The sequence below is a fragment of the Hypanus sabinus genome, chromosome 14 (genome assembly GCF_030144855.1).
Source record: "Hypanus sabinus isolate sHypSab1 chromosome 14, sHypSab1.hap1, whole genome shotgun sequence".
Lineage (NCBI taxonomy): Eukaryota > Metazoa > Chordata > Chondrichthyes > Myliobatiformes > Dasyatidae > Hypanus > Hypanus sabinus.
Window position 1 is genome coordinate 53953632 of NC_082719.1, and position 27278 is coordinate 53980909.

At 38.2% G+C, this 27278-nt stretch overlaps 1 protein-coding gene across 2 annotated transcripts; it reads left to right on the forward strand.

The window, feature by feature from the left end:
* The first annotated feature begins 4260 nt into the window (after positions 1–4260).
* Positions 4261–27249, forward strand: tmem165 (transmembrane protein 165). 2 transcript variants are annotated; one of them, XM_059989222.1, is made up of 6 exons: positions 4261–4507; positions 9948–10173; positions 13307–13482; positions 20498–20680; positions 24627–24732; positions 24901–27249. In XM_059989222.1, the coding sequence occupies exons 1-6, from the start codon at positions 4400–4402 to the stop codon at positions 24975–24977; spliced, it is 876 nt and encodes a 291-aa protein (XP_059845205.1). In that variant the 5' UTR covers positions 4261–4399; the 3' UTR covers positions 24978–27249. The 2 variants fall into 2 exon arrangements, with proteins under 2 accessions (XP_059845205.1, XP_059845204.1); XM_059989221.1 differs by having other exon boundaries at positions 4263–4525.
* The last annotated feature ends 29 nt before the right edge of the window (positions 27250–27278 follow it).

Consider the following 27278-nt stretch of genomic DNA (forward strand, 5'->3'; position numbering starts at 1 on the left):
CATTGAGTTCATCAAGAAATTATATAATCTTCCAGATCATATTTCTGTATAATGTCTAATGTTAATACTAACATGATGCAATATGTCATAAAGCTGCCAGATGGCATCCCAAGATGCTGCATTCAGTTCAAAAGCCGTCAAGTTTATTGTCATTTAACTACATACATGAATATAACATAAATAACCATATACATGTAATGTATATAGAAACGAGACAATGTTTCTTCGAACCAGGGTGGAAAGCACAGTAGTACACATAACACATGATCATTTATGAAGGTATGGATAAAATCTGTAGATGAATCACACATAAATAACAAACTGAAGTGCATTAATATTAAATATAACATACAGAACAGATTAACTAGTGACACTTCGAATACGATGTGGCAGAGAGTTCAGAAGCCTAATGGCCTGGGGGAAGAAACTGTTTCTCATCCTGACCTTTCTTGTTTTTATGCATCGTAGTCTCCTGCCTGATGGTAGGAAGTCAAAGAGGATGCTGGATCCTTAATAATACTAAGGGCCCTGTGTACACAGCGCTCCTGATAAGTGATCCAGATGAAGGGTAGGGCGACCCCTATGATCCTCTTTGCTGTTCTCACAGTCCTTTGTAGGGACTTCTGGTCCAATACTCAACTGCTCCTGTACCAGATGGAGATGTAGCTCATCAGGACCTTCTCAATGGTGCTTCTGTAAAACACAGTTAAGATTGGAGGGGCGGGGAAGGAGCCTTGGTTGCCTTAATCTTCTTAGGAAGTGAAGGTGCTGCTGTCCCTTCTTGTTCAGGAAGGTGATATTAAGGAAACAGCTGAGGTTGTCCACGATGTGAACTTGGTGCACTTAACACTCTCTACAGAGGAGCCATTTATTCCCAGAGGGGGATAGTTTGTCTGCACCTTCCTGAAGTCTCTAATTTCCTTTGTCTTCTCCATGTGCAGGCTTAGGTTGTTCTTCTCACACCAATCTACCAGCCGCTCCACCTCCTCGCTATACTCCTTCTCGACATCGTTCTTGATGAGGCCAGCTACTGTTGTGACATCCACAAACCTGTTGACACAATTTGAGCTGAAACCTGTGACACAGACATGCATCAGCAGTAGGCTGAGCACACAGCCTTGGGGAGTGCCAGTGCTCAGCATAATGGGTCAAGGGATGTTGCTGCCCACATGGACTGACTGTGGTCTTACTGTTAAGAATTGCCAAGGGAGGTGTTGAAACCCAGCAAGGAGTTTCCCCACCAGTTACTGGGGTATGATGGTGCTGAACACTGAAATGAAGTCTATAAACATGTGAGACCCCATTTTCCAGGTGGGACAGGACAAAATGGAGGGCAGAGGCTATTTCAGCATCAGTGGATTGATTTGAGTGATAAGCGAACTGGAGAGGGTCCAGTGTAGCTGGGAGAAAGGCTTTAATGTGCTCCATGACCAGCTGCTCAAACCGTTTCATAATGGTTGATGTTAATGCCATTGGACAATAGTCATTTAGGCAGGTTACTGTCAAACTTATTTAGCATTGGAATGATGGAAAATCAGAACCAGTTTTATTATTACTGTCTAATATGATTTGAAATCTGTTATTTTCCAGCAGCAGTACAGTGCAAAGACATAAAATTCCTATAAATTACACAATGAATAGTGCAAAACTGTTAAGGTAATGTTTATGGGTCTTTCATAAATCTGATGGCAGAGAAGAATCTGTTTCTGGATTATTGAGTGTTTGGTCTTTAGGTTTATGTATCTCCCCAATGGAGGTAACAAAAGGCATTAAAGATTCCAGTCTATTATTACCTGTACATTTATCAAAACATACAGTGAACTGCGCCATTTGCTTTAACAACCTTCCCAGGATGCGGAGGGTCCGGAATGTGGATGCCGCCTGCTTGAAGATGTCCCCTGTGATGGGGAGGTTTGTGCCCATGAGGGATCTGGCTGAGTCTATGACCCTCTGCAGCCTCTTCCGATCATGTGCATTGGGGTTTCCATGTCAGGCTGTGGGCATCGGTTAGAATGATCTCCTTCGTACATCGAGTGAAGTTTGCAAGAGTCTTTAGTGATGTATGAATCTCCTCAAACTCCTTAATGGTCGCATCAGTGTGGTAAGCCCACGATAGGTCCACTGAGATGTTGATACATAGTAACTTAAAGCTGCTTACTTTTTCCAGCGCTCATTCCTCAAAGAGGGCTGCTGCATACTCTAGAGTAGATGAGTACTAAAGGAGCCTGAAAAATGACACTACTTTTTATGTGCAGCTCCCAATAGATTTATTAAATATTCCCATTTGGAACTACTACAGATAACATTTCCAGCCACAGAAATTGCAGGAGATATCATTGTTTCAAAGAACTAATGGTTTTCAGAACCGACAGACCCTGGATCTCCAGCCCACCTAGAGAGTGAGTGCAGCAGCCGGAGGCTCAGGAAATATCTCCATTGTCTCAGAAACGTGGCTGCCAGCGACTCCAGGTAAAACTGAAGCACAAGGCCCTAATGCCCCCGCCCTCTATCATCCTTACTAATTACCACTGAAGGCCTCTGACATAAGAGATTCTACAGATCCTTGAGCAACACACAAAATACTGGAGAAACTCAGCAGGTCAGACAGCATCTGTGAAGGGGCATAAACAGTTGATGTTTTGGGCTAAAAATTACCTTCCATAGATGCTGTCTGACTTGCTGAGTTCCTCCAGTATTTTGTGTGGGTTGTAGAGCTCGGAGCAAGGTTGCATTACGAAAAGAAATCAGGGACTGTTGTGTACTCTGGTTCACAGAAACATGGCTCAACCACAACACTGGACGTAGTAACCAACCCAAAGGCATCACCTTCCACTGAACGGACTGGAAGGTGGCACCAGGTAAAGGCAAAGATGGTGGTATTTGCTTCATGATTAACTCATTAGAGTGCACAGACACTGCAGTTCTGTGTCAGACCTGCTCCCCCCACCTGGGACATCTGGTGGTCAAGAGTCATCCATTCAATCTGCTGAAGGAGTTTCGCCATTTCCATCCTGATAGCAGAACACTCTGACAGATATTCCAAGTGCCCCTGGAGAGGGTAAGCACTGTGATCAACAGGGACAAAGCAGTGCACCCTGATGCTTTCCTGATAATTTTGGGGAACCAGTCAGACCAGCTTGAAGAAGTGTCTGACAAACATCACTAACATGTAACCTGCAGGACCAGAGGAGCCACCTCATTTAGATTACTGTTACACCACCATCAAGAATGTTTTAGTGTGTCATCCCGTGCTTGATTGGGCAATCCAATCACCTGGCTATAGTCCTCCTTCGGGCATGTATGAGGACCACAGCAACAGAAGTGAGAACCACAAAGATATAGTGAAGGGAGGCAGAGGAGCATTTGCAGGACAATTGTGAATCTAGACTAGATCATATTAAGGGAGTCATCTTTGGATCTGAATGAATATGTTACCAACCTTATTAAAACATGCATGATTGCTGCCCTTTCGAAGTAGATGGGAACCTCAGACGCAGCCGTGAGAAGAACCACACTAATTTTTTTTTGTGTGGGCAACTCAAAGAAATCATCGAATACTCCTGTGCACCCACGATAGCATCCTGTTTGAATACACGGTATTCAATATCATAAACCTTTCAGGTGAGGGGGATGACCCACCACTGTAAGCTGGCATTATAGAAACTGGCAATGTCAGAATATCAACACCGCCTCCATCGCTAACTTTCTACCAATGTGCATATCTGCTTGGTATCGGTACTTGATGTAATGCCATTTTGCCTAGCAGTAAACTAATGATTTTAATAGATTTTTATAGATCAGTTCTATTATTGTAGAAAGAACATAATGCTGAGTTTAAGTAATGGATGGAAAGGGCTTTGGATAAAATCACTCATATCTTAAAGGATTGAGCTTTTTCTTACACAGAAAGCAACACAAATTACACAATAGAAATAGAACTGGTCAAGGAAATATATCGAATTCAAAGTGCAGGGAATTATTTATATTAAGCTACATCCCCAAATTACATTAAGATGCGTTGAATTTTCGACTTGTTACTGAAGTTAATTGAAGATCAGTTCCGTAATTCACCTTTCGCGCAAGCGCAGAGATAACACTTCCTTGTGTCGGAATCGCGTTTACGTTGGAAGACTCATCCGAACCGGTAGCGACGTCACATGGGAAGTTACAACGAAACTTGATGGTTAAAGGGGGAGGATTGACTGCCTTGTCGTCCTATTGAGAGTGAGAACAGTTCCCGAAGGCTGAGTGGGCGGGGCGCTAAGAAGTAGAGTTAGGTTGAGAATCCTTTGGTTCGGTGGCTGAGCCATGGCGGATGTAGTTTTATAGCGGCGGCGCGGTTGGAATTGCGCCTTCGGCCTCCGGTTACTTGTATTTGGTCTGGCCGCATCCCCCGGACATGTCTCCGACCTCTCTACCACTGGCAGTGGGCGTCGCCGCCGTTCTCCTGAGTTACTACTGTACGGTGGCGTCGGCAACTGGCGTGCAAGATGAGAAAGCGGCCAAGGTGGATCCAGCAGTGCGGGTAACGCTAAGGCCCCGAACCTGGCCTGGGAAGGGAAGCTCTGGGCATGGGGGTGGGGGAAAACTCCCGAGGCTGCAGATACTACGGTTCCTGTGCCATGGCCCGATCTCGTCCCTTTCCGAACATCTTTACTTTAACCCCCCGACCAATGACAAATGGAAGGAAATTACAAATAAGTTTATTATTTTAACAGAACCGGTCTATGACGTGGTTTAAAGGCACCTGAAATGCAGTTCGATCATGTCTGTCAGACGTAGAATGGATGATACTCAGTTCAGTCCATCGTGTACGTGTCCATTCAAAAAATGCTGCCCAACCTTCTGCCAATTGCATTCTTTGGTCCATGACCTATACATTACAGCTTTTCAAATGCAGTTCATCCTCGAGAACCGGCAGGGTTCTGTTTCTGGGACGGTGCCCAGCAAGTCGGAATTTGGCTGGGAGCCCAGTTGCTTAAGAAACTTAAGAAATAGGAGTAGATCATTTGACCTGTTGAGACTGCTGTGCCATTCAACAAGATCATGGTAGATGTGAAGGTGGACTCAGTTCCACTTGCCGGTCTTTTCTCCATTATTCTTAAATCACCCGCTATGCAACGGCAAACCCTCCGGTCTGCCAAATGTTGGTGTGGATGTTCGTATGCTTTATATAAACTGTTACTCTTGAAAACTGAGTTCCACACCCCCATCTCATGAAGTCCTAATTTTACGACTAGTTACGCCAAATTTATCCTCACTGGGTTTTTGAACCCTTCAGTCGAGTTCATAGAGCCTTCTCATTTATTCTATCTAGGCTAGTGATCATCTTACGCACTTCAAACGTCTCCTTTCCAAGATAGACAAACCCAGCCTATTCTGTCCAATCATTCATCAAAGTTCAAAATTTGTAGGTCTGGCGACATCCTCGTAAATTTCTTATTCACAAATACAGAAAAGTTTTTCCTATAATGTGTGAACCGGAACTGTTCGTCACATTAGCTATTGTTAATGTTTCTAGCGCTACCTTCCTGCTCTTGTTTCTGTGTCTTGACCAGTAAAAGAAACCATTTATTTTAAATGTTATCTTTTTAAATAAAAAGGCTGTTTAAATTTTAAACATTTAATTAATAAAATGATTAAACTGACTTACATTTTGGTCAATTGAAAATGGAGTATAGTAACTATTGAACTATTGTAAGTGCAAAACGTTGCTTCTACAGCTCCTATTAACAGCAGTGAGGTGAAGATTATTTTTCTCTGGTGGGGTGGGAGGTGACACAGATTGATTATAATAGTTATGTCGCTGGAATCCCAAGGAGCTGCTGCCCCTTGAATTAGTCTGAAGTAGTAAAGGGCTGCTGTGACTGGAGTCATTGGCTTTCAGAAACAATTACCCAATATTTATTTAATGTAAGCATAGCACAGATACATGCAGTTTACTTGTAGCTATGGCACTGTTGATAGTCCGTGAATATTTTTTGGGTCATCAGTATGTCAGAAATAGATGTGCAGAGGAGTGTTAATTAATAGGAGAGAAACTGCTGTGATAAAAGTTAAAACTTCTTATGTGACCAGAAAAATTAACAATATTGGGAAAAAAATACATTGGATTTAAATAAGGTCTTTGGTTAGGTCAAGGTCCACATTTTAAATGGTCCTTCAAAATCTCTTCAGTGTTGAAAGGTGATATTTCTGATCACAAGATTAAAAATAAATGAAGAGTTACTAAAAAGATTGACAGTCACCAGATGAGATGCATCTTGGATTAATGAGAAGTAAGAGTGGAAATTAAAGTTACTTTGACCACATTCTTCTGAGTATCCTTGGATATAGCTAAGTTAAAATTAGTTGAAGTGTAATACATTTGGTTCAGAATTGCCAAGGGATTTAATTTAGCAAATTTAGTTAGGGAAGCTTCAGACAATAACCAGTTTTTATTTGTTTAACTATATGCTATTGGGTCAAATCCAATACAGATTAATAAATTTGGTTGAGTTGTTTGAAATATTGTTGAAGATTTTGTGGTGGATGACAATATGACAATTACTAATTGTTGTGTGTGTGTGTGTGTGTGTGTGTATATATACACAGAATTTCCATGCTTTAAAATTAAAAGCAATGAACTGTGATGATGGGCATGTAAAATGGTTTAAGGAAAGTAATTGTGTGTAAAGGGAGCTCATATTTTTCAGATTGGAGGAAGGTTTCCAGTGATTTTTTTTTCACCAATATTTAGTACTTACAACTGCTGCTTTTCATAGTTTTGGCTTGCAGTGATGATTCAATTTGGAAATAAGCTGATAAATGGGAAGTAAAAGATTTCCAAATGACATTGGTAGACAGGTGAAATAATTCAGTCCAATCCATGTTGGCATCCTCATGAGATCCCATACCTTCTGTCTTCTGCAAGTATGATTCACTCTACATGATATCAAGAGAAGGCTGTGAGCAGCTTACACTCACTCAAGGCACATATGGGCTTGGAAGTAGAAGTAATTTAAATAGCTACTTTATTTTATATCCATGGAATCGAAACGACTTCTAAGAAAGGCTGCAACATATCGCATAGGAAATGGTGAATTGGATTTTCTAAACTTTTAACAGAGATAACCATAAGCCGATATATTGTGGAAAGAGAAAAGGAATCCTATGTTCATAAATCATTGGAAGTGGTAGCACATATTAACCAGACTGCAGAAGGAAAATAGTCTGTGCACTGGGGATCATTTCTAGAAGACAGAATATTAAGTGGTAATATTAGCGAATTATATTTGAAATTCACAAAGATATTACCAGAGCTGATGGAATATTACATACGTATTCCAGTAATACTAGTATTTAACCAGGAAAGAAAAGGCTGAGGCTTAATTTGGAGTGTTTAATAAACTATGAAAAGGTTTAACCGAGTGGACAAAGTTTTATTTTTAGTTGCGGACAGAGTAAAGGAGATTCTATAAAAATAAGTCATCCTAAAAATCTGTAAAGGAGTTTAGTTGAACCTTAAGTGAAGAATAGTTGATATGGAATATGGCCTGGTTGTGTTGATTTGGCACATTTTAAAAGAATGCCAGCTGTGTATTGGGAAGAACAGAATTGGGAATGCAAGCAGAATGAAATGAAATAAAATTTGGTGGGAAGTTTATATGAAGCATAAGCACCATCATAGATTTGTTGAGAGAAATAGCCAGCTTTTTTAGAATACTGCCATTTCTAAATTCAGATTCAGTTTATTGTCATTTAGAAACCACAAATGCAATGCAGTTAAAAAATGAGACAACGTTCCCCCAAAATGATATCACAAATGCATATGACAAAACAGACTACACCAGAAAATCCACATAACATTTGGCAATCCCCAATCCAGTGTCCAGAGAGGCTGCTGCGTATTAATATCGCACTACTGTCTTAGCGCGTTTCCCGGAAAGGAGCTCCAAATCCACCAGACAAAAACAAGACCAAAAACTAAAGCTCCAAGACCTGCACAAAACCACATAATTACAACATATAGTTACAACAGTGCAAACAATAGCATAATTGATAAAAAAAAAACAGACTATGGGCACAGTAAAAATGGTCCAAGATGTTAAAGGACTGTAAATTCAAAAGAAATCACCACCGTTGCCACGAGTCCCCAGGGTCCCGACAGGCTCGCCATCCCATGCTGGCGGCAGAAGGGAGTGCCCCCGCTATGGACTTCCAAGGCGCCGCCGGACTCATCTCATAGATGCAGCACACAATGGAAGCTCCGTTGAAACCAGCCTCGCAGGTGCAGCACACACCGAAATTGACCTGAGTCCGTCGAACCTCCAAGCCAACGATCATCCCCTCCGGCTCAGCTTCTCCGAGCACCATCCTCTGCCGAGCGTATTAAGACAGCCATCGGTAACGCGGCCCCGAGGACTGGGGGCCTGTTCTTCCCAGAAGAGTCCCGGACCTCACAGCAGCAACAGCAACGAAGAAGATCTTCCTGGAATTTCCCAATGTTTCTCTGTGCTTCCACGTCCGTTTTCAATCAATTATGATTGTGCACGGCACCCCGCTTCACAAGTAACAGATAATCAGTTCAGGAGTGGCCGCTGCAAGCTGCATCGTGCTGCCATCTTGGATCAAGTCTGATAAATAAATGAGACTAGTATCGTTCAGTTTTTAAGACCATGATAAATAGGAGCAGAATTATGCTATTTGGCTCATCTGCTCCACCATTCCATCATGGCTGACTTATTATCCCTCTCAACCCCATTCTCCTGTCTTTTTGTAATCTTTGACGGCCTTACTATCAACGTCCGTTTTAAATATACCCAGTGACTCTGCCTCCATAACTGTATGTGGTAATGAATTCCACAGATTAACTACCCCATGGCTAAAGAAATACTTCCTCATCTCTGTTCTAAAGGGATGTCCTTTTATTCTAAGGCTGTGCTCTGTGGTCCTAGACTCTCCCACTATTCAAAACATCTTTTCCACATCCACTCCACTTGGGCCTTCCAATGTTCAATGGGTTTCCATTTTACCATTTTATTAATGGTTCAGTTTGGTAGCTTATTTTTAAGTTCAGCAAAAGGTAATTTTGAGATGCATCAAATTTTGATAAAGTAACCCAAAATTACAATCTATAACAGCATGCACATTACTAATTTTGCTCTATGCATAATGATGCCTGAGAGGTGACTTTATAGAGGTTTATAAAATTTATAAAATTTAGCAGCAGTAGCAGAAACTGGCTTTGTCCAAAGAAGCATCTGTTGAAATGGATGCTGCCTGACCTGCTGAGTTCATCCAGCTTGTTTGTACGTGTTGATTTGACCACAGCATCTGCAGTGTACTTTGTGTTGGCTGTTTGTCCAACTTGTCCATGTTGACCATGGTGCCTACTAAACTAGTCCCATTTGCCTGCATTTGGCCGATATCCCTAAACACTTCCTGTCTATGTACTCACTCAAATGTCTTTTGAGAAGGTTTGTGGGTAGGTTTTTCACACAGGGTGATAGTTATCTGGAATGAGCTGCTGGAGGAGAAATTGAGGAATATACAGTTACAATGTTTAAACTGCATTGACAGGAAAGGATTAGAGAAGATCAGTACTGTAGACAGCAAGGAAAGGGCATGTCCTCTGTAGGATTCTACTGTATGTATTGTGTTCAGAAAATGTATATTCTTTTGATATTTAAAGGTTTATTCCGATACAGAAGGTTTTATGTTTCTGTGTCAATTGTGAGCAATTGGGAAGAAGGCTGTGCGTTGAAGAAAAGTATTTCCTGTGGGCCTTTTGAAAACTTATCAAAGGTTTTTTTGTTAATATAACACTTTAGATTTTAATTAGAAAGTAATAATTTATTATTAATAAATGGTAGTTTAAGACTGTAGTTTGGAAACCAGAAGTTAGGAATGTGTATTAAGCTTTTGAAATTTTGGTTATACTAATGCTTAACTTTATCTTAATACAGAAAATAACTTCTCCACATCCTGTGGATAATGTTGTAAGTGATGAATCCATTACCAAAACAAACCTGGGTTTCATACATGCCTTCATTGCATCTATATCAGTCATTATCGTCTCTGAGCTGGGCGACAAGACGTTCTTCATAGCAGCAATTATGGCCATGCGCTACAATCGCCTGACTGTGCTTGCTGGGGCAATGCTGGCTTTGGGATTGATGACCTGTTTGTCTGGTTGGTAACTTTTTAAAATACATTATTATTTGTTTGATAAATTAAGAATCAGGTCAGTGAGTTGATATGTAGTCACTGATACACATTTCACTATTCAAAATTAATCTTTATATTCAATCTTAAAACTACACGATTAACTAGTATTTCACTATGTGGATGAGCAATTAAAGTAATCTAGTGTTTACATTCTTGAAATTCTCTTCCAGCCTTTTTTATTAGAAATTCCTGGTTTTATTTGGACCCTCTCCTCTGCTTTTATTTTCCCATTAGTCTATTATATCCACTTCCTCTCTTTGTGCATCTTTTTTTGGTCTTTATTTTCTCTATCAATCTCTCCCACCATTTTCTTCTATTATGTCTTACTCTTTAGTTCCCAAGTATGGTGACAAAGTCTAAATCACAATCATGAAATTGGTCACATTTCTGATTTTCAAGCCATTAGATTTTTGGTATTGGCTTCTATAAGATCAAAAAATTATGGTAGGTACAGTAATATTTGATTGAAAGTAGAAAATTCCACCATTGCTATCTCTTTTAGTATTTTCTTCTCTTTCATCTAGCATTATTATCAGCTGTGACATGTGGGAACTCTGGGCCCAGGAACACCCTTATGGAAATGATGAATTATACTTTAACACAAGCCAAATACTGAAGATGCTAGAAATAATTTTTAAAAAGCATAAGGTGAAGTACTCAGCAAGTCATGGACTTTCTTTGGAGAGAGCAATAAAGTCAGAATTTCAAAACCTTTCATTGGCAATGCTTTGGATATTTTTGCAACTTCATGTTTATCAGCCACGCCCTTGACAGGACTTCATGGCTATTTGAGTTGAGAAAAATATTACATTTAACCAATCATGGAGAGATTCCCACAATAATAATTTTAAATAAGAATTTAAATAATTTGCAGTAAATTACATATTCTCTACAAAAATAAAATGGAAAGTAGAATGAATAAGAGAGAGGAAAAGTAAGAAAATACACTTTTTTAAAACTAATGATATTTTTATGTATAAATTTCAATTTGAGAGAAGTGGGTTCAAAATAATTAAAACATTCATTTGCAGCTGAGTAACCAGACCTAACTTCTGTGTACTTGGGCAGTAATAAGTACCAGAGCTTTGCATTGCATGCATTTTGAAGCCAATTATGCAGAAAAGGACATATTGCATAAAGTTTCCTAATGTTCTCATTTAACTGTGAACTTGCCACAGGTTCCTTCTGTTTCTCATCTGCGCACACCTGTTGATAACTGATTTAATTAGCTTTATGTAAGTGTTGAGAGTAACTGTAATAAAGGTGGTGAATTTAAGCAGTGCTGCCCAATATTCCTGTTGGAAATGTATAAAAATGTTTGCTGTTAATATGAAGGGTTGGATTGCAGTGTGCTTCTACGTTAGGACTATATTTTTGAGCTCCTTAAATGGATGCATTCTTACCATTGAGGCATTGATTTTAGCATGTAATTTTAGATTCTCCTCCAGTATTTAGTGTGCTAGCCTTGCATGATACATATAATTTGCACACCAGCCAAGGAACTAATCAGGATGATTTTAGGGCATTGTTATTGTAAGGTATCTGCATCTCTCCTGGCCTCAAGTCCAACATTAGAGCTGTTAACCATACTTGAGGCATAAAGCCACAGATAGATAAAGTTGAAACCTTTTTGTCTTGTAATTGTCTTAAAGTACTAACACTGAAGATAAATTGGGATATAAAGGTCAAAAGTTCTTTAGTTTTACAAAATAAAAGCTAGAATGGTGATGAAATAATTGGTAAATAGAAATATGCATAAATATGGCCGTAAAACTACGGATGTTTATTTTAAGGAGCTAATTATTTTCAGTAACTTTTTTTTAAAGTCTACAATATTCAAATATCTGTATACCTTTTAATCATGTATAGAGTTTGCTTTCATCAACTTGAATATTGTTCTTGCATTTTATCTACTTCATTAAAATACTGTTTTAGAAAACAGTCCTGGGCTAATTATTGAACTTCTCTTCTAACTATCCATAATATGATGATAACTTGATCTTCATTTGATGAATAAAAATGCTTGCTCTTGTGGCTCTGTTCCGGGCATGCTTCTCTAATTTGTTTATGTGTCCTAATTCCTACCTCTTGTACCTTGAAAAGGCTTCCAATAGAGTAATTGCTTCTTTCTTCAAAATTATTTAATTTCCTACAGCTGATTATATCCTTAAAGTCTTGTGATAGAATGAATTTCTTTTTTAAATCTACATGGTCTATCATTTTTAACTAAATGTCTGCAGCCTATAAGCGAAGTGTTACCTGAGTATAGATGCTGTATGTAAGATGACCCATACAGGTATCCAACTAACCTAATTTGAACAGTAAGGGGAATAGGAGGTGTGCATCATTAACTTTCTTGTTCAGTCCTGAGTATCTCTGTACAAATGCTCCCTGACCAGATTCTTTCCAGCTTTTTGCTTTTATTACAAGAACGTGAGGTACAAAAGTATTCAAATAGACTATCCTTTATCTTTGATAACAAGTGTGACAGCTGTAAATTATATTAATAACTGCAAATTTTTAACCATACCTGCTGACAACTGTTAAATCTTGTTTCATCTTACATAAAATGCTGGTGGAATGCAGCAGGCCGGGCAGCATCTATAGGAAGAAGTACAGTCGACGTTTTGGGCCGAGACCCTTCGTCAAGACATGGCCTGAAGTGTCGACTGTTCTTCTTCCTATAAATGCTGCCTGGCCTGCTGTGTTCCACCAGCATTTTGTGTGTGTTGTTTGAATTTCCAGCATCTGCAGATTTCCTCGTGTTTGAATGTTTCATCTTGTTAGTTTCCGCTGTGTATAGATTTATAAAAGACCTTATAAAATTATCAAAATAATTTTAGTTAGCATTGAGCTCTGAAAAGGATGATAAAATATTCCTTGGTTCTTAATTATTTGTACAAAACTATTAATAATACAAAGATTTAAGTTTCAGGGATGTTAATTGCAGATATAATTTGAAAAAGAGTTTTTAAAAGTTATACATGTTTGTTCTCTGGTGTGATTCAAATGAGGTCCATGTTCTTCATTTGAGCAAAGTGGAGAAATCAAATACAGCATTACTAAGTTTGACGACTGGTCTTGTGCTTAATCGCAGTTCTCTTTGGCTACGCTACTACAATAATACCCCGGAAGTATACGTACTATGTATCAACTGCACTATTTGCAATATTTGGCTTCCGAATGCTTTGGGAAGGCTTGAAGATGAGTCCTAATGAAGGTCAAGAAGAACTGGAAGAAGTGCAAGCAGAAATCAAGAAGAAAGATGAGGATGTATGTATTATATATATGCAGTACAAAACTGTCTATAAAGCTAAAGATTTTTGTTAGGTTAATGACAATCCATTGGTTAGAACTTTAATAAGGGAATAACTTCATTACCTAAAAACCATGACTTAAAGGAGGCAAATAAGTTATCAAAACTCCAAAGGAAAGTGTATTATTTTTTAGAGTGTGCTAATTTTTAAGAATTTCACCAGTGGATTAGCATTTATTTTTTGGTGATATAATGGCAATACAACTGATTCTTCTAAAATATAACATCTTAAATGTTACAATGGAAATTAAGGTTTAGAGGATGCAGTCACCTACAACATTGTTTGATGGCAGTCCACTATCTGCACTAGATGTCTGAGCTGATTTTATTCATTTATAGTCAATCATAAGAATAGGGCGCATGAATTCCTCCGCTTTTATGTATTAATTAGGAGCTAATTAATAATTTATAGTCGGCAGAGGTATTGGTAGTCACAGAGTCAAAGAAAACTACAGCATTGAATCAGGCTGTTCAGCCCATCCAGTCCATGACGAACCATTTAAACTGCCAAGTGCCATTAACCTGCACCTGGACCATAGCCCTCATACCCTCACATCCATGTAACTTTGCAAACTTCTCTTAAATGTTAAAATCAAGCTTCCATGCACCACTTGCACTGGCAGCTCGTTCCACACTCACCACCCTCTGAGTGAAGAAATTTCCCCTCATGTTCCCCTTAAACATTTCACCTTTTACCCATAACTCATGATCTCCAGTTGTAGTCTCACCAAACCTCAGTGGAAAATGTCTGTTTGCATTTACCCTATCTATATATCTCATAACTTTGAATGACTCTATCAAATCTCCCCTAAATCTTCTGTTCTAAGGAATAAAGTCCTAACCTAATTAACCTTCCCTTGTAACTCAGGTCCTCCAGTGTGGACAATATCTTTGTAAAATTTCTTTATACACTTTTAATCCTATTTACATCTTTCTTGTAAGTGGGTGACCAAAACTGCACACAATGCTCCAAATGAGGCTTCACCAGCATCCTGTGCAAGTTTAACATAACATCCCAACTCCTGTACTCAGTCCTTTGATCTATGAAGGCCAGGGTGTCAAAAGCTTTCTTAATGATCCTATCTACTTGTGACATCTTTCATCAAATTATGGACTTGTATTCACAGATCTCTTTGTTCTACCACACTTAGTGCTCTGCTGCTCACTGTGTAAGACCTACTCTAGTTGGTCCATCCGAAGTCAATTCTTCACACTTGTCCGCATTAAATTCCATCTGCTGTTTTTCAACCCATTCTTCCAGTTGGTCCAGGTCCCGCTTCAAGCTTTGATAGTTTTCCTCACTGGCCACCACAGCCCCCAATCCTGGTGTCTTCCACAATTTGCTGATCCAGTTTAGCACATTATCATCCAGGTCATTGATAAAGATGACAAACAGCAACAGACCCAGCACTGATCCCTGTGGTCTCCACTAGTCCTAGGCTCACAGTCAGAGAGGCAACATTCTACGACCACTCTTTGGCTTCTGCAAAGCGAATGTCTAATCCAATTTACTACCTCATCTTGAAGGCCAAGCAACTGAACCTTCTTGACCATAGGGGAAATTGATGAACTACCTTGTGGATGTCTATGTAGACAACATTCATCAACTTTCCTGGTAACATCTTCAAAAAGCTCTATAAAATTCATTAGACATGACATACCATGCACAAAGCCATGCTGACTATCCCTAATCAATCTCTGCCTGTTCAAATACTCATATATTCAGTCACTTAGAATATCTTCCAATAACTTTCCGCCTACTGATGTCAGGCTCACCAGCCTTTAATTTCCTGGTTTGTTTCTAGAGCCTTTCTCAAACAGTGGTAACTCACCTGTCGCTAAAAGTAATTTAAATATCTCTACAGTTGTCTCCCAAAGGGTCTGAGGGAGCACCTTATAAGTCCCGGGGGATTTGTTCACCTTAGGGCCTAAATTGTCTTAAGACAGCAGACATCTGCTCCTCTCTAGTCTATATAATCTCCATGACCTCACTACTAATTTGCCTCACTGCTATAGAATCTGTTTTACAAGTGAATGTAGAAGCAAAGAAAATCCATTATAGATCTCTCCCATCTCTTTTGGCTCCATGTATAAATTCCCATTTTGATCTTCCAGCAGACCAATTTTGTCCCTTGCTATTTGCTGTTAATCTATTTGTGGAAGTCCTTAGGACTCTCCTTCACCTTGTCAGCGAGAGCAACCTCATGGTGCCTTTTAGCCATCTTGTTTTCTTTAGTGTTTTCTTGCAGTTCTTGTACTCTTCAAGTACCTCATTTGTTCCTACCTGCCTATACATACTAGGCACCTCCTCTTTTTTTTCTTAACCAGGGCCTCAATATCTCTTGGAAACCAACGTTCCCTAAACCTGTTATCTTTACCTTTTATTCTGACAGGTACATGTATGCTTCATACACTCAAAACTATCATAATTCCATGTGTTGATCCATCCCCTAAGCTCATCTGCTTTTTCTACAATACTTCTTGCATTGAAATATACGCAAAGATTTGGATTGTCACCCAAAACACTTGAAAACTTCTATAGGTGTACAGTGGAGAGCATTCTGACAGGCTGCATCACCATCTGGTATGATGGAGGGGCCACTGCACAGGATTGAAAGAAGCTACAGAAAGTTGTAAAATTAGTCAGCTTTGTCTTCATAATATCCATGACATCTTCAAGGAGTGGAGCCTCAGAAAGGCGATATCCATTACTAAGGACCCCCACCACCCGAGGGCAAGCCCTATTCTCATTGTTACCAACGGGAAAGAGGTACAGAAACTTGAAGGCACATACTCAGCACTTCAGGAACAGCTTCTTCCCCTCTGCCATATGACTCTTAAATGGACATTGAACCCATGAACACTACTTCACTTTTTTAAAAATGTTTGTATTATTTCTGTTTTTGCACTATTTTAAATCTATTTACTTATACTTACTGTAATTGATTTACTTATATTTTTCTTTCTATATTATCATGTATTGCTGCTGCTAAATTAACAAATTTCATATAACTTCCCATGATAATAAACCTGATTCTGATTCTGAAATCTGAACATTAGTCGCACCATGACTTTTGATTCCTGACTTTGAGGTCTTAAACAACATCTGTTCCCACAGCCTCTCAACTATCTGTTCTGGCATTTTGGTGCCCATCCCCTTGTACCTCCAGTTTTAACCTCTCCCCCACCACCCAGCAAACCTTCCCACCAAATTATTAATCTTCCTACAGTTTCAGTGGAAGAGAGCCCTATCATCCAAAAATCTGAACCCCTGCATCCTACACCAACTCCTTAGCTACATATTAAACTGTATGATCTTCCTATTTCTGGCCTCACTAGCACATGGCATGGGTAGCAATCCTGAGATCACAGCCCCAGAGGTCCTGCCCTTTAACTTAGCATCTAACTCCCTGAACTCACTTTGCAGAACCTCATCACTCTGGTGGACCACAACCTCTGGCTGCTCACCCTCCCACTTAAGGATGCGGAGGAATCAATACTAGATGTCCCCATATCCACAGAACCTCCTTTCTGTTCCCTTAACTAAGAAATCCCCAATTACCACAGCTCATCTCTTCTCTTCTCCCCTCCGCCCGGTTTCTGGGACACAGAGCCAGACTGAGTACCAGAGAACTGACCGCTGTGACATTCCTCTGCTAGGTTATCCAATGGTATCCAAAGTTGTATACCTGTTGTTAAGGGGAATTACCATGGGGGTATGTTGCACTGGCTCTTCAGCCCCTTTCACCCTCCTAACTGTTCAGTTTCCTGTAACTACCTCTCTATATGTACTGTCCATCATACTCTCGGCTTGCTGAATGATCCAGACTGTGTTCAATTCCAGTTTCACCACTTTCATATGGAGTGTTAGAGCGTTGGTTGCACTTCTTGCAGGTGAAGTCATCAGAGACACTGGAGGTCTCCCTGCTTTCCCACATCCGCAAGAGAAGCATTCAGCTATCTGCCTAGCAATCCTACTGCTGTAACTACAATTATAAAGAAGGAAACAATAAACTGGAAAAAAATCTACCTATGGCTTCTTGCCTTCTCTCACTGAACCCTCAAGGAGCTAAAGCCTCAAAAATCCTACTCTAACATGGTCCACTCCAACAATGGCCATTCCACTTGTTCTTGCCTTATTTTTAATTTGCACTTGCTAGTGAATCTTTGTCTCTGATTGGCTGCTGTTCAACCGCTGAAACTACCGCGAAATGCTGCCGTTTAATGCTCACTCATTTGATCCAAGTGAGTCACCCCTTCTCTCACTCCTGATCTCTGATTCACTACTGTTCAAATGCCAAAACTCCCACAAAACGTTGACTTTTAATACTCACTGGCCGACGTGAGTGAGTCTTTTAAATGAAATGCAGAACATAATAGAACACCCAGTGTTCTAATTTGTTCTGTATTTCATTTTAATATATGATTTCTTTCTTAATTGAACTGCATTTTTTTTATGCCTTGTAACTATTTCCAAGAAACTTCAGCTAATTTGGGTAGCTGCTTAATTGGGCCAAAATGTACTGGTACCAATGTGTCCTAATTAACTGGAATCCACTGTATTTACAAAGCACAGAAGTATAAAGGTTTGAAAATCATTGAGTATTCAAAAACAGCAGGGGGTGTGTGTGTGTGTGTGTGTGTGTATATATATATATTTATTATATATCTATATTTGGAGTACTATATTCTGCAGACTATTGAAGTATCTTGGTGTATTTGTTTTCTGCCTGCTGCCAAGTATTACGAGCTAAAACATTTTATGGAATTCTTTGATTTTTTTTTATATATATCCTTATGAAATACTGTTGAGTGGGTAAAGTAGAATTCAACCTGCTTTTTCACATTGTAACAAATCACAATAAATAGTCTCTTCAATGTTCAAAAGGTTCAGAAATTATTGCAGAAATGTTGATTGCAAGTCCTACATTAATGTATATTTTTAAAATGGAGAATGAATTTTTTTTAAATGGATCCTACATCAGTTATAAATCGGCACTTTTTATTTCGTACCAACTAGAACTAAAATTAACATTGTCAGAAATCTTAATTGGCAAATTTTATGTGAAAACAACAAAAATGGAGCAAAATAAATCAATTCCACAATAGTATAGTGGTTCCCACGATGTTATTGCAGCTAGGAACTTTGGAGTTTGGAATTCAATTTGGGCGCTGTCTGTAAAGAACTTTGTACATTCCTTCCCGTGAGCGCGTGACTTTCCTCCAGTGCTCTGGTTTCCTCCCACGGTACACAGAGGTTAATTGGTCAGTCCAAATTATCTTGATGATTAGCCTAGGTTAAATTGGTCTGTTGCTGGATGGTGCTTGTTGGGTCAGAGAGCCTGTTCTGTATTTCTAAATAATAAGAAAAATGCTTCTAAAGTCAAATGTTTCAACTTTGCATTTTATGGTTTTGTTTCTTTTGAAACCTTGACCTTGCATTGGTTCAGCTCCTTTACTCTTGTACATTGTTATAAGTCTGTGGCATCTCCCCAGTATCAGCACCATTAGGTTGGTTCTCACGTGCTACTTCAGAAGCTGAGCTGCTTTCATTGCGAATTTTGCTAGGCAACCTCTCTAGTCGTCAAAACCATTTTAGATTTAATATTGAACATTGAAGTCTAACTTGCATTCTGTTGCTATTCCACTGATGTACGTGTCCCAATTTTTGAAATGCCTCAAAAGACATTTTCAAGCTCATTGGCTTAGACATTTCTCAAGTATCTTAAACATTAATATATAGGGCATGGGGTTCAAAAGCTGAATTCCCAAAGATACAGCCTTGGGTGAGTTCATTCGTTAGCTTTTCATTTGTATTCAGCTGAAAGTGCATATTCCTTTTGCAGGCACTTAGAGCATGTGGGTGTAAATGTTGGAACTTGTGTTGTTCCTCCTTGAGCACCTTTCAGTAGTTCCAAATACTGTAAGGAACTGGTAAAGTTGAGAAAGGTGAAGATAGAAAGTTGATTAGTTATTAACCTCAGCTCTACAGTTTCTGAGAATGGTTTCAAGTTTATTGAAAAACACTAAGCAAATGCATTTGTGGTAATATCAGGAATTAATGGGTAAGTGTGTAAAGGAGCTGTTAAGAAGGAATTGTAGGGTATTTATTTAAAAAGAAAGTGACAAATCAACTTGGACGGTTTCTTGTTTGTGTCTCATCCTTTCTGAAGTACCTCAGTTTCATATAGACATCAAATCTATTTAGGGTTAGACTAGATCATATTTTATTAACGTCCTTTTTCATTTATGTGCAGAGTAGTTCATGTAGTACCACAGTGGCATTGAAAATAAGTTTAAAATTTTGCCTAATTTCAATCTTGAAGGATTTTTCTAAAGTGAAAACACTAGTTTAATAAAGGATCTTCAGTGAAATATCAAGTTGAAAGTAAATAAATTATAGTTTAAGGTACAACTAGAATAGATATGGAGGTATTTTGTAGGTGAAAATTCCTGCCAGGGATATTCTCTTTAGTTCTGGGCATTTGTGAAAACATCTTTCCTGAAAGTGTCGTAGAATCCATAGATACTATAATAGCTAGTAAATTTCTAGTGAGTTTGGTTGGAAAGCTAGCCTCTAACAAGTAACTTCTAATGTTCATTAAATTTTAATTTAATGCTCGCTTGATGTATTAACGCTATTGGAACAGTGAGTCAGAATTGGTGTTTTGAAGGATCTAGTTTGTTGAGGTTTGAAATGTTTGTATATTGGCCTGTTTTCTAAATAAATTAAAGCATTTCATTATATTCAATTAAGTTGCTAATTAAGTAGATTAAAATATGGAATAAATTTTAAATCGGGTAATTTTTTTCCTGTTTAATGATATAAGCTGAGAACAATTAATAAATTTTATTGTTCATGTTGTTTCATGTTTTTCAACATCAGCCCAGAATTGCTGGACTGACCTATTTCGAAAATTTCAGTAAGTAAAATTATTAACTTAACTTGTTCGTTTTTTTAAACATCAAAAGCTTCAGCGATCAAAAGTGGCAAATGGTCCACAGGATATTGAAGCAGGCTCAACAACACATCTACCACAAAAGAGGCGATTGCATTGTATTTCTCCAGTTTTCATTCAGGCATTGACTCTTACATTTCTGGCAGAGTGGGGAGATCGGTCACAGTTAACTACCATTGTATTAGCTGCTCGGGAGGTAAGTTCAGTTGTTTATAAAAATTAATAATGTTAGAGTTATTGGAGGCCTAGACAGAGTAGACAGCTAGTATCTTTTTCCCAGACTCAAAATCTAATACTAAAGGCTTGCATTTAAGGCAAAAGGAGGTAAATTCAAAGAAGATATGTGGAGAAAGTTTTTTTTCACAAAATGCTGGGTACCTGACATGCATTGGAATCATATACAAAGCAATGCAAACCTTGTGCAGGGAGAAGTAGTTAAGCTTATTAGATACCATTGACCTAATTAGTATCATTGAGGACCAAAGGGCCTGTTCCTGTGATACAGTTCTATATTAGTTATTCTGGAGGAAGAAAATGAATTTGAATCTTTGAACTTATGATTAATATTATTGTATGTTTACAATTCTTCCAACCTATTTGAATGGTAAAAATTCAGGTTGGATAGAGAGTAAACTCAGTTTATGGTAAATCTCACTTTGTTCTGTCCAAAATGTGTAAAGTAACTTCTAAAACCTAAGATTACCATTATCTCATATATTCCATGAATATATATGTGCCTTTAAATGAGGCAGCCAATGCTCCACCAAATTGTGATGAATTCCAGGAACATTTGTGCCATTAATAGAACATAGAAAACCTACAGCACAATACAGGCCCTTCGGCCCACAAAGCTATGCTGAACATGTCCGTACATTAGAAATTACGTAGGGTAAAAGTAGCCCTCTAATTTTCTAAGCTCCATGTACCTACCCAGGAGTTTCTTAAAAGAATCTATCATTTGTACCTCCACCACCGTCGCTGGCAGCCCATTCCACGCTCTCACCAGCCTCTGTGTTTTTAAACAAAACTTACCCCATACATCTCCTCTGTACCTACTTCCAAGCACCTTAAAACTGTGCCCTCTCATGCTAGCCATTTCAGCCCTGGGAAAAAGCATCCAACTATCCACATGATCATTGCCTCTCATCATTTTATACACCTTTTATCAGGTCACCTCTCATCCTCCATTGCTCCAAGGAGAAAAGGCCGAGTTCACTCAACCTATTTTCATAAGGCATGCTCCCCAAGCCAGGCAACATCCTTGTAAATCTGTTGTGCACCCTTCCTATGGTTTCCACAACCTTCCTGTAGTGAAGTGACCAGAACTGAACACAGTACTCCAAGTTGTGTCTGACCAGGGTCCTAAATAGCTGCAACATTACCTCTTGGCTCTTAAACTCAATCCCATGATTGATGAAGGCCAATGCACCGTATGCCTTCTTAACCAGAGTCAACTAGGCAGCAGCTTTGAGTGTCCTATGGTCTTGGACCCCAAGATCCCTCTGATCCTCCACGCTGCCAAGAGTCTTACCATTAATATTATATTCTGCCATCATATTTGACCTACCAAAATGAACCACTTCACACTTATCTGGGTTGAACCTCATCTGCCACTTCTCAGCCCAGTTTTGCATCCTATTGATGTCCAGCTGTAACCTCTCACTGCTCTCCTCACTATTCACAACACCTTCAACCTTTGTGCCATCAACAGATTTACTAACCCATCCCTCCACTCCTCATCCAGGTTATTTATAAAAATCACAAAGTTAATTGATCCCTGAGGCACACCACTGGTCACTGACCTCCATGAAGAACATGAACCATCTACAACCACTTTTTACCTTCTGTGGGTAAGCCAGTTCTGGATCCACAAAGCAATATCCCCTTGGATCCCATGCCTCCTTACTTTGTCAATAAGTTTTGCATGGGGTATCTTAGCAATCTCATTACATTTGGAGTTGAGTTGAGACCATTAAAATTAATTACATTTAATATCTTTTTATATCATTGGTAAAGGACAACCATTCCATTAATCTGCACTGCACCTTTGTGCTTACAATTTATCTAATGACACACTTGGAATTATCTTGCATTTAAAAATAGGCAGTATGTGTTTTAGTTGGTCCTTGGTAACATACATAGTAATGAGGATTAGAAGTGAATCGATTCTTCTAGATTGTAAATCTGACGAGCAAGTCTGGTGGCCTACAGTGCTCAGAGGGAGGGTCAGTTGCTGATTGAAAGGATAGCCCTAGCAGTTTAATGGGGGAGAGAACTATTACTCAGTAATGGGAATTCTTGGTTAACTCCAGTTTATATTAGTAAGTCAGTGCATGATTGTTTACAGTGACCTTAGTGGTACTGTGGGGCTTTAGTGAGTTTTATATCCATGTGGATGTGGTTCTTAATTTAAAACTTGTATATCTTCAGTTAATTCTTTTGTCTTGGACTGAGGAAGAGACTGCAGTCATTGGGATTTCTCAGTAAATTGGCTTATGTTAAGATTTTTAATGCATGTGTAATATTTTGCTAGCAATTTTTTATATACTGTAACATAATTGTACTTTTCAAGAAGGTCTTGGATCATCAGTCTTGGTCGCATGTAGAATCTGAAATTGCTGTTATCAGTATTAACAAGTTAGGGTGGATCTGGCCTGCTGTGAAGCCTAAGCTTGGAGACCAGTGGTGACCAGACTTTGCCAAGGCCCTGACCCTCTTTGACACAAGAAAAAGTTGCATATTGGAACTATACTTTGTATTACGGCCTATAATTGATTGCAACAGCTTTCTTAATATCTTTGAATTTTTATATAAAAAATGGAATGATAACTAAAAATTTTGAGTTAAAATTATTTTAAAGAATTAAAAAGAATCTTTCACTTTTATACTTTCTAATCTGGAAGTCAAGAATTTTCAGTGACCTCGTTGACCATGTGAATGGTGATTTAAATTAGTCATTCAGCAAGGGTTGGAACTGTTCTTAGTTTTATTTCTGAACTGCCAGAAAGATTCACACTTTGATTTTAGCTAAACAAAGAAAAGGAAACATCCACTTACATAACACTAATTTTCACATTGATATGGAATTTCCATTGACAATGTATTATTTTTAATATGTATAAGGAAGGATTTTAAAATTATAAATTTTAAATCTTGTTAAATGTTGATCCATTTTTATCATAATTCCTGAAGCTGTTTGAATAAGAAACAAATCTAATTAAAATTTATTTTGGGTCAGCATTATCCAGATAGTCATTTTACCTTTATTGTTAAAAGATTATTATCATTAGAGTTGTTTCCTAATTCTTGATTTGTACATGGGGCATGTGCATTGCTGGATTGTCACTCAGTGTTCATTGCACACTACATTACTGCCTTGACAACATGACAGAAAGCCATTGTTACCCACCAGGGGTTTGATTAATGGATAGCTTCATGCACTGTTTGTTCTCTGATCCCTGATCTTCGTGTGCTCTTTGCCAAAAATGGTAATGGAAAAAGGTAAAAGTTCATGTATTCTGTTTTGCATGCTGGTGAATTTACCAGGTCCCCTGAATAAATTTAAAACTACATTCTTTTCAAGTTCATCTGTGGAGGCTAATAGTGTAAGCCAGTGTTCCTAGTCCTAATCTTTATCGTGACTGGAAATGTCAATTTACCCCTTTTACTTAGACGGATGTTGCTTGATTTTCTGAGTTCTCCTGACATTCTGCTTCTATTGTTCCAGATTCTAGCATCAACAGTTTTTATCATCATACCCTTTCCAAGTTAGAATTTCATGAGCCTCTCAGATGCCTTTGTGGTTTAACATGGAATTTAATAGGGTTTTACCTTGGGTTATTTACATCTTTTATTAAAAAAAGCTAATTATACTTACTACAACTGTCAGCATTGTTTAGTAAAATGTTATACAAGTTACGCACATTGTAACCCTGCTTAAGTTGCCCCATTGCAATCAATTTTGTGACATTTGACATTTTCAAATAGCAGCTGACAACCATTTTCTATATTGTTTTAATGCAGTAGAAAAGAATTATATTGGAATTGCATTACTGTATGAATGATCAATCTAGTTTTGGAATTCCATGAAATTGTACTATATGCCAATAATTGCTCCTCTTGTACTGCATTTCTTCTTGTAGGATCCCTTTGGTGTTGCTGTAGGTGGGACACTAGGACACTGCCTTTGTACTGGATTGGCAGTAATTGGAGGAAGGATGGTTGCTCAGAAAATTTCAGTTAGAACTGGTAAGGATTCACAAGTTTAGTTAATGATCTTTAATGTTCAGCATTACTACTGAATGTTTGATTGAAGCTTGTCCAAGCATCATGGATTTTAAAGCAAGGATTTTTGCTACTTTACAAATTATATAGTACAGGAATATTTTATTTAATTCTCCTTTTCTTTTATTTCAGTGACCATCATTGGTGGAATAGTTTTCTTGGCATTTGCACTCTCTGCCTTGTTCATCAGTCCTGACAGCGGATTTTAATGGCATGTTTTCGGATTGTTGACCAAGATTACCCATTTCTGATCTTGATTACTATTTTTGTATATGTACAAAGTATCAACACACTGGAGAAGACTTGATATGGACCTGTACTTCCTGTACAGTTCACATTTTAGCTACAGAAGGCAGACTTCTTGAGTTTTTTCCAATTCGGACAACTTCTTTTTCCTGTATAAGTATGTCAGTAAGTGGATGCCTTGCTGCTCACAGAACACAAATAGTTAATGATGCATTGGAAGTTTAACTTGGAAGAGGATTCTTTTAAATGATTTTTCATAAGGGGAATCTGAACATTAACAATGTAGTAAATGTTCCTACAATCCTCGGTCTCTGAAAAATATTGCTGAGCTATTCTTCTGTTTAAAACACTCCTTTTGTTTTCTTCTCTTGGACACCGTATTTATTCATGTAAACAGTCAATTGAAAATGTCTTCTACCTCCCCCATCAACCAAAGGGCCTCCATTGCATTACTTAAAGGGATCATTTTGTCAAGCAATGCAAAACTCGGTACAATAAGCTGACATGGCTAGGAATGCTTTGTCAAATAAATAGATGATATTGAGATTGTTTAAATCAACAGATGGCCCAGTTGGAAGATTTCTGTTTCATAAATTGAATACTTAGGTTGTTGAGATGCTTTTTGATATGATCAGCATTTAATTTGTAACTTCTATGTTGATCCTGTCAATTGGTCCTGTTTCATTTGTTAATATCTGATGAGTACAATTTTATAAATACTTTCCACTTCCACTAAGTTTTCAATCAAATAACATATAGATAATCAATTAGCATTTTCTAAAAGTTAAAAGCAGAGGGATTTATGAGGTCTGCAGGTACTGCTTACTTAATCTGTCAAATTATAAGGAGATCAGAAGGAATTTTTTTATAAAGAGTTCTGTGCTACAATTTACTTTTGATGTTCATTCTATAAATGTAAGTGAATACCACCTTCGTCCAACATAGTTGTTTAAACTTCGTCTTTTAACTGTTAAGTTCATATTGACACAGTTTTTGCAATGCATTTAAGCCTGTCTTATGTGTAGATAGTGCAGACTGTTTGACATGGAATAGGATCAACAATCAATTAGTTGCATAACTACTTACTGCTTTTTTACAATGTTCTGAAGGGGGAGCTTTCTCAATGCTGAAACTCCAAAGCAGCAAGACAAGCCTTGAAAAATGTGAATAAGTATAGCAGAAGCATGATTTATTCCACTGCGGCATTCCTTCTTGAGTTAAATAAGCACTTTTATTTTGTGATTGCGATGTGTGACAACTATTTAAATTATCATTTGAACAGCTAAATTTATCTTCATCGTATAAAATTATGTGAACAGTTAAGGATATCATGCAGCCCACTAAATGTAGTAGCAAACACCCACAACATATTGCATGTGTACCCTATCGATTGTCTTGCTATAAAGATTCAAAAACTACTTCTACTCAACTTTTTACAGAAATTTAAATAGAGTACCCTTTGACATGACTATAACTGGAACTAAAAACTGGGATCCTTGAATCTCACTTGCCTGTGGCAAATTAACATGTCTTGGCAGGTAACTAAGACAATTTTATACTGTCAGGGGAAATATAAGAATTGTGTATGTCTATAATGTATGAAATCTTCAGATTAGCATATTGAAGAGCAGTAGCAAGGAAATGGGAATTAAAGCAGAGTTTACCTTAGTGTGCTAATAGAGAAATCTTCCCTGTGTTTGTTAAAGCATTTTTTGTAAAGTGTTGTTTTTGATATACTGCTACTCACCCCCTGTGGAGAAATCATGATGGGGATGGGGTAGCATCATTACTTGACAATTTATGCAATGTCTCAGTGTGGGAAATGATTTTTAATGATTTTAACATCAACAAGTTAATCAGTTGCATTATGATTGCTTGTCAGAGGATCAATACTACAGTATTGTTGCTGAACAACCGCCTCAATTTCCATCCTAGGAGGAAGAAATTTATAAACTTACCCTTGAACTACAATCACTGACTTTTAATATGGTACCCTTCTTAATTTCAAAGGTCTTGAACCAGAACAGCATTTTACTTGACTGTTCTGTGGAAAAACAACTAACTCTTTTGTTTCCAAAGCATGAACTTAATTGCTCTGCTATACTGGTGCAACTAATGCAGTTTTTCTGTTGGTATAAAGTTCAGATCTCAGCAGATATATCACAATGTAAGGTATGACTTCGTTTGTACTGGGTATCTCTTTCTCATGATTAAAGATCTTGTCTTTTGAGTTAAGAGCTTAGAGAATTCTTGGTTTTGTAGCC

Coding starts and splice junctions, on each gene's coding strand:
- tmem165 (XM_059989221.1), top strand. CDS start 4,400: ATGTCTCCGACCTCTCTACCACTGGCAGTGGGCGTCGCCGCCGTTCTC. Junction 10,174..13,306: donor ATTGATGACCTGTTTGTCTG/GTTGGTAACTTT, acceptor GCTTAATCGCAG/TTCTCTTTGGCTACGCTACT. Junction 24,733..24,900: donor GAAAATTTCAGTTAGAACTG/GTAAGGATTCAC, acceptor CTTTTATTTCAG/TGACCATCATTGGTGGAATA.